The 15834-nt window shown below is 48.1% G+C and overlaps 1 protein-coding gene across 1 annotated transcript in view; it reads left to right on the forward strand.

Annotated features, from left to right (window-relative positions):
• LOC126195670 (PE-PGRS family protein PE_PGRS30-like) overlaps nt 1-15615 on the forward strand; it is a 150080-nt gene extending 134465 nt beyond the window's left edge. Inside the window, exon 3 of the mRNA XM_049934296.1 lies at nt 15228-15615. Within this exon, the coding sequence (XP_049790253.1) occupies nt 15228-15615 (388 nt within the window). The remainder of the gene's footprint in view (nt 1-15227) is intronic.
• The last annotated feature ends 219 nt before the right edge of the window (nt 15616-15834 follow it).

Consider the following 15834-nt stretch of genomic DNA (forward strand, 5'->3'; position numbering starts at 1 on the left):
CAGTTTGGTTAGAAGACGCTTGTGAGGAACTGCCTTCTGGAAATCTAAAAATATGGAATCAATTTGACATCCCATTTCGATAGCACTTATTAGTTCATGAGTATAAAGAGCTAGTTGTGTTTCACAAGAACGATGTTTTCTGAATCCATGCTGACTATGTGTCAATAAATCGTTTTCTTCGACGTAATTCACGATGTTCGAACACAATACATGTTCCAAAACCCTACTGCAAATCAACGTTAGTGATATGGGCCTGTAATTCAGCGAATTACTGCTTTTTCCCTTTTTGGATATTCGTGTGATTTGAGCAATTTTCCAGCCTTTAGGTATGGAACTTTCTGTGAGCGAGCACTTGTATATAACTTCTAAATATGGACCTTTTGTATAAGCATACTCTGAAAGGAACCTGACTAGTATACAATCTAGACCGGAGGCCCTGCCTTTATTAAGTGATGGTTCAAATGGCTCTGAGCACTATGGGACTCAACTGCTGAGGTCATTAGTCCCCTCGAACTTAGAACTAGTTTATTAAGTGATTTAAGCAGCTTTGTTACACCGAGGATATCTACTTATATCTTTCTCATCTTGGCAGTTGTTCTTGATTGGAATTCAGGAATATTTATTTCGTCTTGTTTTGTGAAGGAGTTTCGGAAAACCGTGTTTAATAACTCTGCTTTAGTGGCACTGTCATCAATGACTTGACTGTTGTTATCGCGCAATGAAGGTATTGATTGCGTTTTGCCACTGGTGTGCTTTATGTATGACCAGAATATCTTTGGGTTTTCTGCCAGATTCCGAGACCGAGTTTCGTTGTGGGAATTATTAAAAGCATCTCGGTATGCGCTATATTTCGAACTTCTGCAAAACTTCGCCAATCTTACGGATTTTGCGTTCTTTTAAATTTGGCATCCTTTTTTCGTTGCTTCTGCAACAGCAATGTAACCCGTTTTGTGTACCATGGGGTATCAGTACCATCACTTATTAATTTACGTGGTATATATCTCTCAATTGCCGTCGACACTGTCTCTTTGAAATCATTCCACATCTTTTCTAAGCTTACGTGATCAGATCGGAAGGAGTGGAGACTGTCTCTTAAAAAGGCGTTAAGAGCATTTTCGTCAGCTTTTTTTAAAATAGATGTACTTTGCGTTTCTTTTTGATGGTTGTAGGTATTACGGTTTTAGCCTAGCAGCAACTGCCTTGTGGTCGCTAATCCCTGTCTTCGTCACGATACTCCTTATTTGTCCAGGATTATTTGTTGCTAAGAGGTCAAGTATGCTTTCGAAACCATTTACGCTTCGAGTGGGCTCATGAATTAATTGTTCAAAATGATTTTCTGGGGAAGCATTCACTATAATTTCGGATGACGTTTTATGCCTGCCGCCGGCTTTTAAACGTATAATTTTTCCAGGAAATCTAGGGTAGATTGAAGTCACCACCGACTTTAATTGTATGAGTGGGGTACCTATTTGAAATGAGTCTCAAGTTTCTTTGAACTGTTCAGCAACTATATCTTCTGAGTCGGTGTGTGTGTGTGGGGGGGGGGAGGGAGGGAGGAGGGCGGTAAAACGATCCAATTAATAGTTTAGTCCGATTGTCAAGTATAACCTCTACCCATACTATTTCGCAGGAACTATCTGCTTCAATTTCACTATAAGGTAAATTACTTCTGACAGCAATAAATATTCTACCACCAACTGTATTTAATCTTTCTGAACTCTGTTAGGTAGTTTGAAAAAATTTCGACTGGACTTATTTCCGGCTTTAGCCAGCTTTCCGTACCTATCACTATTTGAGCTTCAGTGTTTTCTATTAGGGCTTGGAGTTCTGGTTCTTTCCCAACACAGCTACAGCAATTTACAACAACAATACTGATCGTTTCCACAATTACCTTACTGTGCTTTACCTGCCCCGTTTTAGGCGAACGCCCTTTCTGTCGTTTTCTGGGACCCTCTAATCCAAAAAACCGCCCAGTCCCTTCCACACAGCCCCCGCTACCGGTGTATCCGCTTCCTGTGTGTAGTGGACTCCTGGCCTATTAAACGGAACCCAGAAACCCACCATCCGATGGCGCAAGTCAAGGAATCCGCAGCCTACACGGTCACAGAACCGCCTGAGTCTGATTCAGACCCTCCACTCGACTCTGCACCAAAGGACCACAGTCGGTTCTATCGACGATGCTGCATATAGTGAGCTCCACCTTAATCTCGGAAGCAAGACTGGCAGTCTTTACCATTTCCTCTAACCGCTCGAAACCCGAGAGAATCTCCTCCGATCCAAAGTGACACACGTCATTGGTACCAACATGGGCCACCTCCTGCAGTTGTCTGCACCTTTCACTCTTCATAACATCCGGAAGAACCCTATCCACATCCGGAATGACTCCCTCCAGTGCACACAGAGTGCACATTGGCTTCCTTCCCCTCCTTGGCTGCCATGTTCCTAAGGGGTCCCATTACGCGCCTAACATTGGAGCTCCCAACTACCAGCAAAACCACTCTCTGTGAACGCCCAGACTTTGCGGGCCGAGAAGCTCCCTTTGCGACAGGGTGGACGACTGCATCCGGCTCAGAGACTTCGTCAGCCACAGATAACGCCCAAAACCTGTTCATCAAACGAACTGGGGAGGCCCTACAATCGGCCCCTCAGAAAGTCTTTCACTGCCTGCCAGACTTCAGAATGATCTCCCACTCAAACACGGGTGAGAGATCAACCTCAGTGCAGGCAGTACCTAGGGCGGCCATAGCAGTGGACCGATTGGGGGGACACATGGGACGTGCTCGAAGTCCCTTGCATACCCGTATCTGAACCCCCACAGTGATGCCCCTTGGCAGCAGCTTCAAGTTGTGTGATGGAGGCCAACACAGCCTGAAGCTGTGAGCAAAGCGTCAACAACTAAGCTCGCATCTGTACACAGCAATCACAGTTCCTATCCATTGCTGAAGTCACTCCTGTTTGAAACTCATAAAAATATGTAGCAAAAGAATGGTGTACTCGCCTTAGTATCAGCAGGAACTAGCGGTGCTCTCTCACTGACAATCTAACCAACACTGAGCTGTTCTGACCAAAACAATCAAAAGCCTGTACGATACGAGGGTCGATAACAATGGCGGTACTTTACGCTAAACGTTTGTGCCTAGTAACACTCAAACACGCAAGAAATTACAAAAATAAACTAATAGCTACACAGATAACTGAAAGTAAGTTTCTCCTGCTTGAAGCTCGTAAAAATATGCAATAAACGAACGTTGTACTCGCCTTATTAGCAGCAGGAACTCACGTTGCTCTCTCTCTGACAGTCTAACCGTTTTGTGGTTAATTTCGTTGCCGAGGATTTAATGTTAACAAAGGGGTCGGTAATTGCTAACATAGATATTCTGGAGCAGAAATAATGAGACATGAGGGATGATGGCCACAGACAGTCGCCAAACACCATTGAAACTATATTATGGGGGAAAGTGAAGCACATAAAGGGGAGCAATTAATAACAGATGAAAAGATACTGGTGGATTTTAGGAATTTCTTTTTTCTAAAACCAGTGTTTCCAGCAACTCGAATTGAGAAGCACTGAATACTGAGAAGAAGTGAATCGCCCGTTTACCGCAAACCATACAGGATACTAAGGTACTTGATGCTGATTCTCGAGGAATTCACCGATCCACAGCTGAAGGACGGAACTGTCATCGCTTCCGAAAAATCAGCGGATGGATCGTGAATACATAGGTTGCTTTCTGATTATTGGTTGTAAGAGGTCCATGACTAAGGAATTTATTGCTAGCGCACTCGAGCAAGCGTAATTCCGATGGATTGCACACGCGCTGCCTGCGATATGTAAGCTATAATAGAATCGCAGACCAGAGAGCAGTGTCGGCAGTAGTAGCGGTAGCTCGCAGTCGGACGGTTGGGCCGGTCGTGCCTGAGCTATGTAGCGTTGTTGTTGTGGTCTTCAGTTCTGAGACTGGTTTGATGCAGCTCTCCATGCTACTCTGTCCTGCGCAAGCTTCTTCATCTCCCAGTACCTACTGCAAACTACATCTTTCTGAATCTGCTTAGTGTATTCATCTCTTGGTCTCCCTCTATGATTTTTACCCTCCACAGTGCTCTCCAGTACTAAATTGGTGATCCCTTGGTGCCTCAGAACATGTCCTACCAACCAATCTCCTCTTCTAGTCAACTTGTGCCACAAACTTCTCTTCTCCCCAATCCTATTCAATACCTCCTCATTAGTTACGTGATCCACCCATCTAATCTTCAGCATTCATCTGTAGCACCACATTTCGAAAGCTTCTATTCTCTTCTTGTCGAAACTATTTATCGTCCATGTTTCACTTCCATACATGGCTACACTCCATACAAATACTTTCAGAAACGACTTCCTGACACTTAAATCTATACTCGATGTTAACAAATTTCTCTTCTTCAGAAACGCTTTTCTTGCCATTGCCAGCCTACATTTTATATCCTTTTTAGTTCGACCATCATCAGTTATTTTGCTCCCCAAATAGCAAAACTCCTTTACTACTTGAAGTGTATCATTTCCTAATCTAATTCCCTCAGCATCACCCGACTTAATTCGACAATATTCCATTATCCTCGTTTTGCTTTTGTTGATGTTCATCTTATATCCTAGTTTCAAGACACTGCCCATTCCGTTCAACTGATCTTCCAAGTCGTTTGCTGTCTCTGACAAAATTACAATGTCATCGGCGAACCTCACTGATTAAAGGGTTACCTTGATAGGGTAAATTAAGTAAATAAAAATTACCTTCATTAAACAAATTACAAAGTTTTTATTTCTTCTCCATGGGTTTTAATACCTACTCCGAATTTTTCTTTTGTTTCTTCACTGCTTGCTCAGTATAAAGATTGAATACCATCGGGGAGAGAATACAACCCTGTCTCACTCCCTTCCCAACCACCTACATCTACATCCATACTCCGCAAGCCACTTGACGGTGTGTGGCGGAGGGTACCTTGAGTACCTCTATCGATTCTCCCTCCTATTCCAGTCTCGTATTGTTCGTGGAAATAAAGATTGTCGGTATGCCTTTGTGTGGGCTCTAATCCCTCTGATTTTATCCTCATGGCCTCTCCCCGAGATATACGTAGGAGGGAGCAATATACTACTTGACTCCTCGGTAAAGCTATGTTCTCAAACTTCAACAAAAGCCCGTACCGAGCTACCAAGCGTCTCTCCAGCAGTCTTCCACTGGAGTTTATCTATCATCTCCGTAACGCTTTCGCGATTACTAAATGATCCTGTAACAAAGCGCGCTGCTGTCTGTTGGATTTTCTCTATCTCTTCTATCCACCCTATCTGGTACGGATCCCACATTGGTGAGCAATATTCAAGTGATGGGCGAACAAGTGTACTGTAACTTACTTCCTTTGTTTTCGGATTACACTTCCTTAGGATTTTTCCAATGAATATCAGTGTGGCATCTGCTTTACCGACAATCAACTCCATATGATCACTCCATTTTAAATCATTCCTGATGCCTACTCCCAGATAATTTATGGATTTAACTGCTTCCAATTGCTGACCTGCTATAGTGTACCTAAATGATAAGGGATCTTCCCTTCTATGTATTCGTAGCACATTACACGTGTCTACATTGAGATTCCATTGCCACACCATGCGTCGCTTCGCAGCAGATCCTCCTGCATTTCAGTACAATTTTCCATTGTTACAACCTCTCGATATACCACAGCATCATCCACAAAAAGCCTCAGTGAACTTCCGATGTTATCCACAAGGTCATTTATGTATATTGTGAATAGTAACGGTCCTAGACACTCCCCTGCGGCACACCTGAAATCACTCTTACTTCAGAAGACTTCACTCCATTGAGAATGACATGCTGCGTTCTGTTATCTAGGAACTCTTTAATCCAATCATACAATTGGTCTGATAGTCCATATGCTCTTACTTTGTTCATTAAACGACTGTAGGGAACTGTATCGAACGCCTTGCGGAAGTCAAGAAACACGGCATCTACCTGGAAACACGTGTCTATGGCCCTCTAAGTCTCGTGGGCGAATAGCGCGAGCTGGGGTTCACACGATTGTCTTTTTCCAAACCCATGCTGATTCCTACAGAGTAGATTTCTAGTCTCCAGAAAAGTCATTATATTCGAACATAACACGTGTCCCAAAATTCTACGACTGATCGACGTTAAGGATATAGGTCTATAGAATGAGCTTTTCACTCTGCAGCGGAGTGTGCGCTGATATGACACTTCCTGGCAGATTAAAACTGTGTGCCCGACCGAGACTCGAACTCGGGACCTTTGCCTTTCGCGGGCAAGTGCTCTACCATCTGAGCTACCGAAGCACGACTCACGCCCGGTTCTCACAACTTTACTTCTGACAGTATCTCGTCTCCTACCTTCCAAACTTTACAGAAGCTCTCCTGCGAACCTTGCAGAACTAGCACTCCTGAAAGAAAGGATACTGCGGAGACATGGCTTAGCCACAGCCTGGGGGATGTTTCCAGAATAAGATTTTCACTCTGCAGCGGAGTGTGCGCTGATATGAAACTTCCTGGCAGATTAAAACTGTGTGCCCGACCGAGACTCGAACTCGGGACCTTTGCCTTTCGCCGGCAAGTGCTCTACCATCTGAGCTACCGAAGCACGACTCACGCCCGGTCCTCACAGCTTTACTTCTGCCAGTATCTCGTCTCCTACCTTCCAAACTTTACAGAAGCTCTCCTGCGAACCTTGCAGAACTAGCACTTCTGTAAAGTTTGGAAGGTGGGAGACGAGGTACTGGCAGAAGTAAAGCTGTGAGTGCCGGCCGTGAGTCGTGCTTCGGTAGCTCAGTTGGTAGAGCACTTGCCCGCGAAAGGTAAAGGTCCCGAGTTCGAATCTCGGTCGAGCACACAGTTTTAATCTGCCAGGAAGTTTCATATCAGCGCACACTCCGCTGCAGAGTGAAAATCTCATTCTGGAAACATCCCCCAGGCTGTGGCTAAGCCATGTCTCCGCAGTATCCTTTCTTTCAGGAGTTCTAGTTCTGCAAGGTTCGCAGGAGAGATTCTGTAAAGTGTGGAAGGTAGGAGACGAGATACTGGCAGAAGTAAAGCTGTGAGGACCGGACGTGAGTCGTGCTTCGGTAGCTCAGTCAGCCTTCGGCGGCGCAGCGGTTCGGACGGTGTTACGTCCCTGCCGCACGTCTGCGCGAGAGGTGTGTACGTTAAGTGTGTAGCGGTGTGTCGCGGTATACATAGAACGAATCATTGCCTTGTCATTCCGCAAATCGACACTGAAAATTAGTTTTGTTAACGAATATGCTCGACCGAAGGCTTACGAGATCGAACGTTATTTACGGGACGAGGTGAAAATCGAACCTGACGTTCTAGTTGGCATATACTTATCTATAGTCAGCATCGTGGTTTATGTCAAGCTCATAAATGAAGCGGCATGTGACGAACTACTACTTCGTCACCGACAAGGCCTTCGTTTCTGTCATTCGGACGGGAATGTTGGAGCGGTAACAGTTGAACACGCCGGCATGGGCCTCCGAACGATCCGCGTATTTGAGCTTCCATTCGAAGTGCCAGAAAAATTGGTGACAGACGCCCTGCGTCCTTACGGAACGGTCCTATCCCACGTGGCTGAAAAATGGGCGAGTTTCAAGACGTATCCTGTCCTCAATGGCGTCAGACAAATACGGATCGAACTCCGAAAACACGTCCCGTCATACTTGTACGAGGTGCGGCTAGAAAAAAACCGGACTGATGCTGGAAAAAACATTTATTTACAATTATTTACAATTTCATGTTATCTCCTTCAATGTACTCTCCTCCTCGGTCTCTACACCGCTCCATACGAATTTTCCACTGTTCATAGCAATGCTGCAGATCATTTTCGGTAAGTCCATACATTACTTCCGTCGCTTTTTCTTTTACTGCTTCAACAGTCTCATCAAATCTAGTTCCTTTCAAAGCTGACTTGACTTTAGGGAAAAGAAAAAAGTCACAGGGGGCCAAATCAGGTGAGTAGGGTGGATGATCTAAGATGGGAATGTTGTGTTTTGCCAAAAACGTCTTCACTGACAACGCACTGTGAGCTGGGGCATTGTCTTGGTGAAGGATCCATGACTTTTTTCTCCACAAATCGTTCCGTTTTCTCCGTACTCGCTCACGTAGGGTAGCCAGGACGCTAATGTAGTAATGCTGATTCACTGTTTGTCCCTCTGGTACCCAATCAATGTGCACAATCCCTTTGATGTCAAAAAAAACAATCATCATTGCCTTGAATTTCGATTTTGACATTCGTGCTTTTTTTTGTCGTGGAGAACCAGGAGTTTTCCAATGCATCGATTGGCGTTTAGTTTCGGGATCGTAAGTAAAAAACCACGATTCATCGCAAGTAATAACATTTTGTAAGAAGGTGGGATCACTTTCAATGTTTTCCAGGATGTCAGAACAAATCATTCTTCGGCGTTCTTTCTGTTCAATTGTGAGACACTTTGGAACCATTTTTGAACACACTTTGTTCATGTTGAAACTTTCATGAAGAATCTGCCTAACACTTTCCTTGTCAACTCCTGTTAACTCAGACACTGCTCTGATTGTTAAACGGCGATCTTGTCGAACAAGTTTACCGATTTTTTCAATGTTTGCATCAGTTTTTGCTGACAATGGTCTGCCAGTGCGAGTGTCATCACTGGTGTCTTCGGGGCCATCTTTAAATCGTTTAAACCACTCAGACACTTGTGTTCGCGATAAACAATCATCGCCGTACGCTTATTGTAACATTACAAACGTTTCACTTGCAGATTTTCCTAGTTTGAAACAAAATTTGATGTTAACACGCTGTTCTTTCTGTACACTCAACATTTTCCGACGCACAGACAAAACGTCAACTACTTAAAACAGACGCCACGGGCAGACTGAGTGCAGGAGGCAGATGAAACTCGAGCAGTAGGCGGAGCGAGAGTCACGTGACAGGCCACGCGACTTTCAGCCTTATTGCATTCGTTTTATTGTTTCACCAGTACTAGTCCGGTTTTTTTCTAGCCACACCTCGTACATCGCCGGTTGTAGGGCGATTGTCATTTACGACGGACAACCAAGGACGTGCTCTGGATGTGGGAAGGAGGGACACATACGTTCTGAGTGTGCTCAACGGAGGTTATTACAGCTGCCACGGGATGATCCACCCCTCACGCCGCATCCGACTGTGCTCCCCATGACGTACGTCGCCGCATTACGCGATGACGTGGGCCGCGAGACAGACGCGTACCAGAACATACAGACAGCGGCGAATCGTGGCGAGCCACAGAAAGACGACGTTGCGCTGGACCGCCTGCAGCAGTCACAGGACGCCCTCTCTTCTGTTCCGCTTGCGGCCCCTTCAGATAAGGCACTTGGAGACGTCGATAATACGACGGCGCACGATTCCGACGTCCCCCACGAACAACTGGAGACCATGCTGACCTCTGATTCCGAGGCCCGGCAACGTAAACCGCGCTCACCAAAACGCCGGAAGAAGCGCCGCCTCACGGTGGAGAACGACCACTCTGATCTAGCAGATAATTCTGAGAAGTTTACGGGTACAGAACAGACGACAATGGATACAGAAGAACTGCCTAGCGTGGATGCAACGGTGGCCAGCGGGACGGCGGCACGACCTACCGCTGACGATGCTCCAGACACAGCGAAGGAGCACGATAGACGGCAACAGGCTGCTGAGGAGGCTACGGCGCCTGCACCGCACGTCAACGATCGGACACTAGGGGACTGGTCAGAAGAGCCACCCCCGTGGGGAACAGATGATGCCGGAGGAACTGCCCCCACGCACTCTCCCGGTGTAAGACCGGCGGCACGACCTACCGCTGACGATGCTCCAGACACAGCGAAGGAGCTCGATAGACGGCAACAGGCTGCTGAGGAGGCTACGGCGCCTGCACCGCACGTCAACGATCGGACACTAGGGGACTGGTCAGAAGAGCCACCCCCGTGGGGAACAGATGATGCCGGAGGAACTGCCCCCACGCACTCTCCCGGTGTAAGACCGGCAGAGTGCACGGAATAATGGCAGACCATATGAGGGGACGGCGGGGGACGTTAGTCCGACGGCAGCCTATGTACGGCAAAATTAGCGACCGTACGGTACCCTATCTACGTTGACCGCCATGCAACAAGCTTATCGGATAGGGTTTGTTAACATCAATAGCATTGGGACGCCGGTAAAAATCAAGATGCTCAGTGACATGATAAAGGTTGCGGATTTAGACATAGCAGTATCACAAGAAGTTCGGGTACTTCCCCCCTCGGACTTTTACGGTTACGACATTTACTGTTCCCCGTGTGACGAGAGAGGCGTTGGCACAGCTATACTATTAAAGGAAGGGATACGTGCAGACGAAGTAGAGTATTTGCCTTCTGCCCGTGGTACTGCCGTCACCATAGGAGGAATACGTTTGATCAACATATACGCACCGTCAGGCTCGGATAAGAGAAGGGACAGAGCAGATTTTTACGCCCATGAGGTTGCACCGTTGTTCCAGGGACGATACGATGGTTGCATACTCGGCGGAGATTTTAATTGTGTGCTCAACAGAAAGGACCAACAACCTAACTATACTACTAGCCGAGAACTTAGGGAGCTGGTCAACGAGATGGAATTAGTCGATACATGGGACCTGAAGTATCGCAACCAACCAGGATATACATTTTTTACTAGCCACTCCGCGGGCCGTTTGGACCGAATCTACGTTTCAGGGGCGTTAGCAATGTCGACGGTGGACGCAGAAATATGGCCGACAGCGTTTACAGACCACGAGGCATATGTTTGTACGGTTAACCTTGATAGACAGCAGGTATGGAGACGGAAGGGTAATTGGAAGATGAACGTCTCCCACCTGCGAGATGCAGAATGCCGACGCATGGTGGAGGACGCGTGGCATGGCTGCCTCCGTCGACGAAATTCTTTCGGTTCTGTCCTGCAGTGGTGGATCGAGTGCGCGAAGCCAGCTTTACGGAGGACGTTAATAGGTTACGGGAAGGAGGTTTCTCAATGGCAGCGCACGACCACTGAGTTTTACTTTACGGCTCTCCGGGAACTGTTAGCTCAACCACCTACACCAGAACGCCAGACGGCCGTCCACCGAGTTAAGGCGAAGCTGGTACAACTTGCGAAGCAGAGGATGGCAGGTACGATGATACGCGCGAGGTCGCAGGATTTCCTGCCCAACGAGGTTCCCTCGATGCATTACGTGATAAAGAAAAGACGAAGAAGACGCAGGTATTTAATACATGAGATCGATCTCGGCGATGGGCGTCGTTTTACAACACAAAGGGGCATCGCACAGGCGATCACGGATCATTTTAGCAGATTCTATGCGAGCAACGGGGCGGGTCAGAGGGAGCTGGGGAACGTCCTGGAAGAGATCCCAGACGCGACGAGTGTGAACGGGGAAGAGGACGGGTTATCTGAAATTACGTGTGAAGAGCTGGAGGAAGCGATTACACGAGGTGCTTGCAACAAGTCCCCAGGTCCAGATGGATTCCCGTTGGAATTTTACCGTGCCTTTGTGACCATTATGACACCGATGTGGCTATGTATGTTTAATGAGCTTCTGCGGCAAGAAGTACCGGTTCACATTCAATTCACGGAAGGGCTCATGATACCGATACCGAAGCCCCGTGGTGGCAAACGGCCTTGTGATTATCGCCCCTTGACCCTCCTTAATAGTGACTACAAGATCTTCATGCGCATCCTGGGAAGTCGTATCAAACAGTCGCTGGAGAATCGAATACATGCCGATCAGACTTGTCTTGGCGGCATCAGTAATATCCACACAGCCTTGGGAGACTACCGTGACGTCGTCGCCCTCGCGGCTGCATGCCGCCTCCAGGGGGCGATGGTTGCAGTAGATTTCGATCATGCTTTTGATCGCGTGGATCATGTGTACCTCGCGGCGGTGATGAACAGGATGGGTGTCTCGCCATTATTGACCAATGCTGTGATGCGGCTGTTGCACAGCGCCAGATCAGCGATGGTGGTCAACGGAGGGAGAACTGAGTATTTTAAGATCTTAAGATCAGTGAGACAGGGTTGCCCCTCGTCGATCCTGCTTTATGCGATCGCCTTAGAACCGTGTCTCGCAGGCCTTCGCCGCCGTCTTACCGGGATCTCCCTACGGCATTTATCATTCAAATGCAAAGCATACGCGGGTGATATTGTGTTCCTCGTACGGAATGAGAGGGAGACTCAAACAGCACTGGATTGGCTACAGACGTATGGGATGGCAGCTGGAAGTGTGGTCAACTACCGAAAATCACAATTCATGCATGTGGGGCGTGGACTAGAACCAGGAACGGAAGGACCCTTACCTGCGGTGGAAACCCTCCGCTGTTTGGGTATCACCTTTCATAAAGAGACAGCGAGAACGGCTGCGGACAACTACCGAAGACTGTTACTCAGAGTCCGCACGGCAGTACGACTAAACGCCCTACGGTCGATGGATATGCTGCAACGAGTGTTACTCGTCAACCTTTATCTCGCGCCCATGATGTGCCACCTGACACACCTTCTCCCCTTGACGCGCACGATGGCTATGAGGATTCAGGCGGCTTTTGGGTACTATGTGTGCCTGGGACAACTCTTTAAGGTACAGTACAACACGCTTACCCTCCCAGCGCGAGAGGGGGGCGTTGGTTTAGTGAACGTGCACGAGAAGGCGCGTGCCATGTATATTAATACTATGCTCAAACGGTGGCGCAACAGGAACCACTCGCTTACGGGGACGATCATCGAAGAACTCGTACCAACATCGCATCTTCCTCCAGTCAGTGTCGGCCATATATCGCCCCCTTTAACGTATGTGCGCACGTTCATCGTGGAACACAGTTACGTTCGAGGGCGTTTACCGACGACCCGACAGTCGACATCGAAGGACGTGTACCATCTGCTTCTTCGACAGATCGCCCGGAGTAGGGTGGAACGCAAACATCCAGCTGTTAATTGGCACGTGGTGTGGCGCACGGTCCACCACCCCCACCTACCTACATCAGTCAGATCAACATGGTACATTGTCGTCAACCGAAAATACCCTACAAATGATAAAAAGTACGCAATACATTTGGCGGATTCGCCCTTGTGTCAGCAATGCGGCGTGCTGGATACGGACGACCATCGGCTGGTCTGCGGCGAGGCATTGGCTGTCTGGACTCTCGCAAGAAAGATAATATCGTTCATGCGGCGCACTATCTATACAGCAGTCTGTTCTGACATAGTATTTTTTCCAGAGGAAACGTATTTTCCGCGTCATAAGACGAACGCAGTGGCGTGGATCACAGGTATGACGGTCCATTACATCTATAGAGACACACGTCCGAACTTACTGAACGCCCTGGATTACTAGCAGTACTTGCAAGATGGACACACAAAACTATTACGGCTACAAAAGTATAAGGATTGGTATGCCAATTTCCTAGTAACGGCTTTTGCGGACCCGCCATATACTTGGGGTGTGCCGGGTGCGCAAAGATGAGCGGCGGTGCTTTCGTTGTGAAACCGACCAAGTAATGTGATCGACTAAGAACACTATGCGAGTATGCGACCTACGAAAAACTCACGCTTGAACAGTTAGCAAATGGATGTACTTCAAATTTTGTTTTCATATCCAAAATACTTTTCTTTAGGGTGCCGGAGGTGGCCCCACTTCGATTTTGTTGTTATTTCATGCTGCATGGTAGGACGGCAGCGAGGTTCCTTCCTGAACAGTTATCACGTGTCAGGACTTACTATGTTTATTTTGTGAAAACTAAAGGTTTCTGTTTCTCCTACCTTCCTTCATATAAAATAAATAAATAAAAACACTAACTCCCACAAAAATAAAAAAAAGAAGATTGTAGAGCACTTGCCCGCGGGAAAAAAAAAGATGGTAGAGCACTTGCCCGCGAAAGGCAAAGGTCCCGAGTTCGAGTCTCGGTCGGGCACACAGTTTTAATCTGCCAGGAAGTTTCATATCAGCGCACACTCCGCTGCAGAATGAAAATCTCATTCTGGAAACATCCCCCAGGCTGTAGCTAAGCCATGTCTCCGCAGTATCCTTTCTTTCAGGAGTGCTAGTTCTGCAAGGTTCGCAGGAGAGCTTCTGTAAAGTTTGGAAGGTAGGAGACGAGATACTGGCAGAAGTAAAGCTATGAGGACCGGGCGTGAGTCGTGCTTCGGTAGCTCAGAGGGCAGTCGGCTTTCAGCCGTGTTACCGTGCGGACGGGCTCGGCGCGCCGGGCAGTGCTCCGCAGGTGTTGTTTACCCGCTAGCGCGCGGTCGCGTCGTTGTATTGCCGTATAGTACCTGTACCGACCCGACATGGCGTTCTCATATCGAAAAGCTACAATCAAACTAACGTTCAACGCATCGTACACGAGACCGAAGGCCCATGAAATTGAACGGTTTCCACGAGACATCATGCACATCGAACCACAAGGACTGATAGGAATTCATCTGTCTATTGTAACCAGCACAGTGTACCTCAAACTGATTGACGAAGCGGCCTGCGACAGATTACTCCGACGATCTGCAAACGGCTTTCGCTTCTGTCACGCAGACGGCAACGTGAGCGTGGTAGGAGTTGACCATGCCGGTCTGGGGTTGCGTGCCGTGCGCATCTTTGAACTACCGTTCGAAGTTCCTGCCACCCTAGTCGTTGATGTGCTGCGGCCATACGGCACAGTTCTGAGCCACACAGAGGAGAAATGGAACACATTCGAAACGTACCCTGTCCTTAACGGGGTACGACAAGTGCGCATAGAACTTAAGAAGCACGTTCCATCATATGTTTTCGTTGGTGGCTGCCGCACAATTGTTATATATGATGGACAACCGAGGACCTGCTCGGGCTGCGGCCAGGAGGGCCATGTTAGAACTGAGTGTCTGCAGCGTCGCCTCGTTCAGGTGCCCCGCAATGAACTTCCCCAACGATCCACTATGACCTCTCTCCCGCTAACATATGTGGAGGCGGCACGACATGATGTGATGGATGATCAAAACCTGCTACCTTCTCAAGCCGCTGCCAGCTCCGCTGGAGAGTCAGCGCCGTCGACGACGCCGCAGCCCAACGGTGCAAAGGTTCCTACAGCCTCTGCCCATCGCAGCGTCGTGGGCACCCAGCCACCGTCACTGTCGGGATAAGACACAGGGGTTCCTAGCGACCGAGACTGTGTCGAGCCCCGCCCTCCAGTGGATGTAGAACCTCGGACCCGAAAGCAAAAAATCACCCAAGCGACACAAGAAGAGACGATTGTCAGCTGAAGAACAGGACAGGGATGTGAAGCCGGCGGAAGACATCGACTCCGTTGACTCGCTCACAATTGCAACGGACTCCAGTGGCATCATTCACCAGAAGGTGCCTGAAGACAAGGAACACTCTCCTAAATCTGGTGGCCCAGAAAACGAGGCGCACTGCGTCGACTCCCAAAATGTGGGCTCCTGTGAAAGCGACCAGCCCCCAATGACATCACAATCGTCTCTTGGTGATTGGGCAGAAGATATGGAGGCAGATGATGCACAGCAAACATCGATATCTCCACCAGAGCCCATGGCTGACATTGAGCCCGGAGGGCTCTGCCACTCATGGACTCCTATGGCACAGTAATGCACAGCATGCAGATGGATGGCTGTGTGCTGTGTGGTGTGTGAGATCACTATGGGATTGCACCGGCACACTGCCTCCGCCACTTGATATGTCTCAGTCATACCGTGTGGGAACAGTCAATGTAAATGGTGTCCACTCCACTGTCAAGACCCGCATGTTACACGACATGATCAGAGCGGCAGACTTGGACATTGCCCTTCTCCAGGAGGTCCGTCCGGA

Source organism: Schistocerca nitens, chromosome 7, assembly GCF_023898315.1.
Source record: "Schistocerca nitens isolate TAMUIC-IGC-003100 chromosome 7, iqSchNite1.1, whole genome shotgun sequence".
Lineage (NCBI taxonomy): Eukaryota > Metazoa > Arthropoda > Insecta > Orthoptera > Acrididae > Schistocerca > Schistocerca nitens.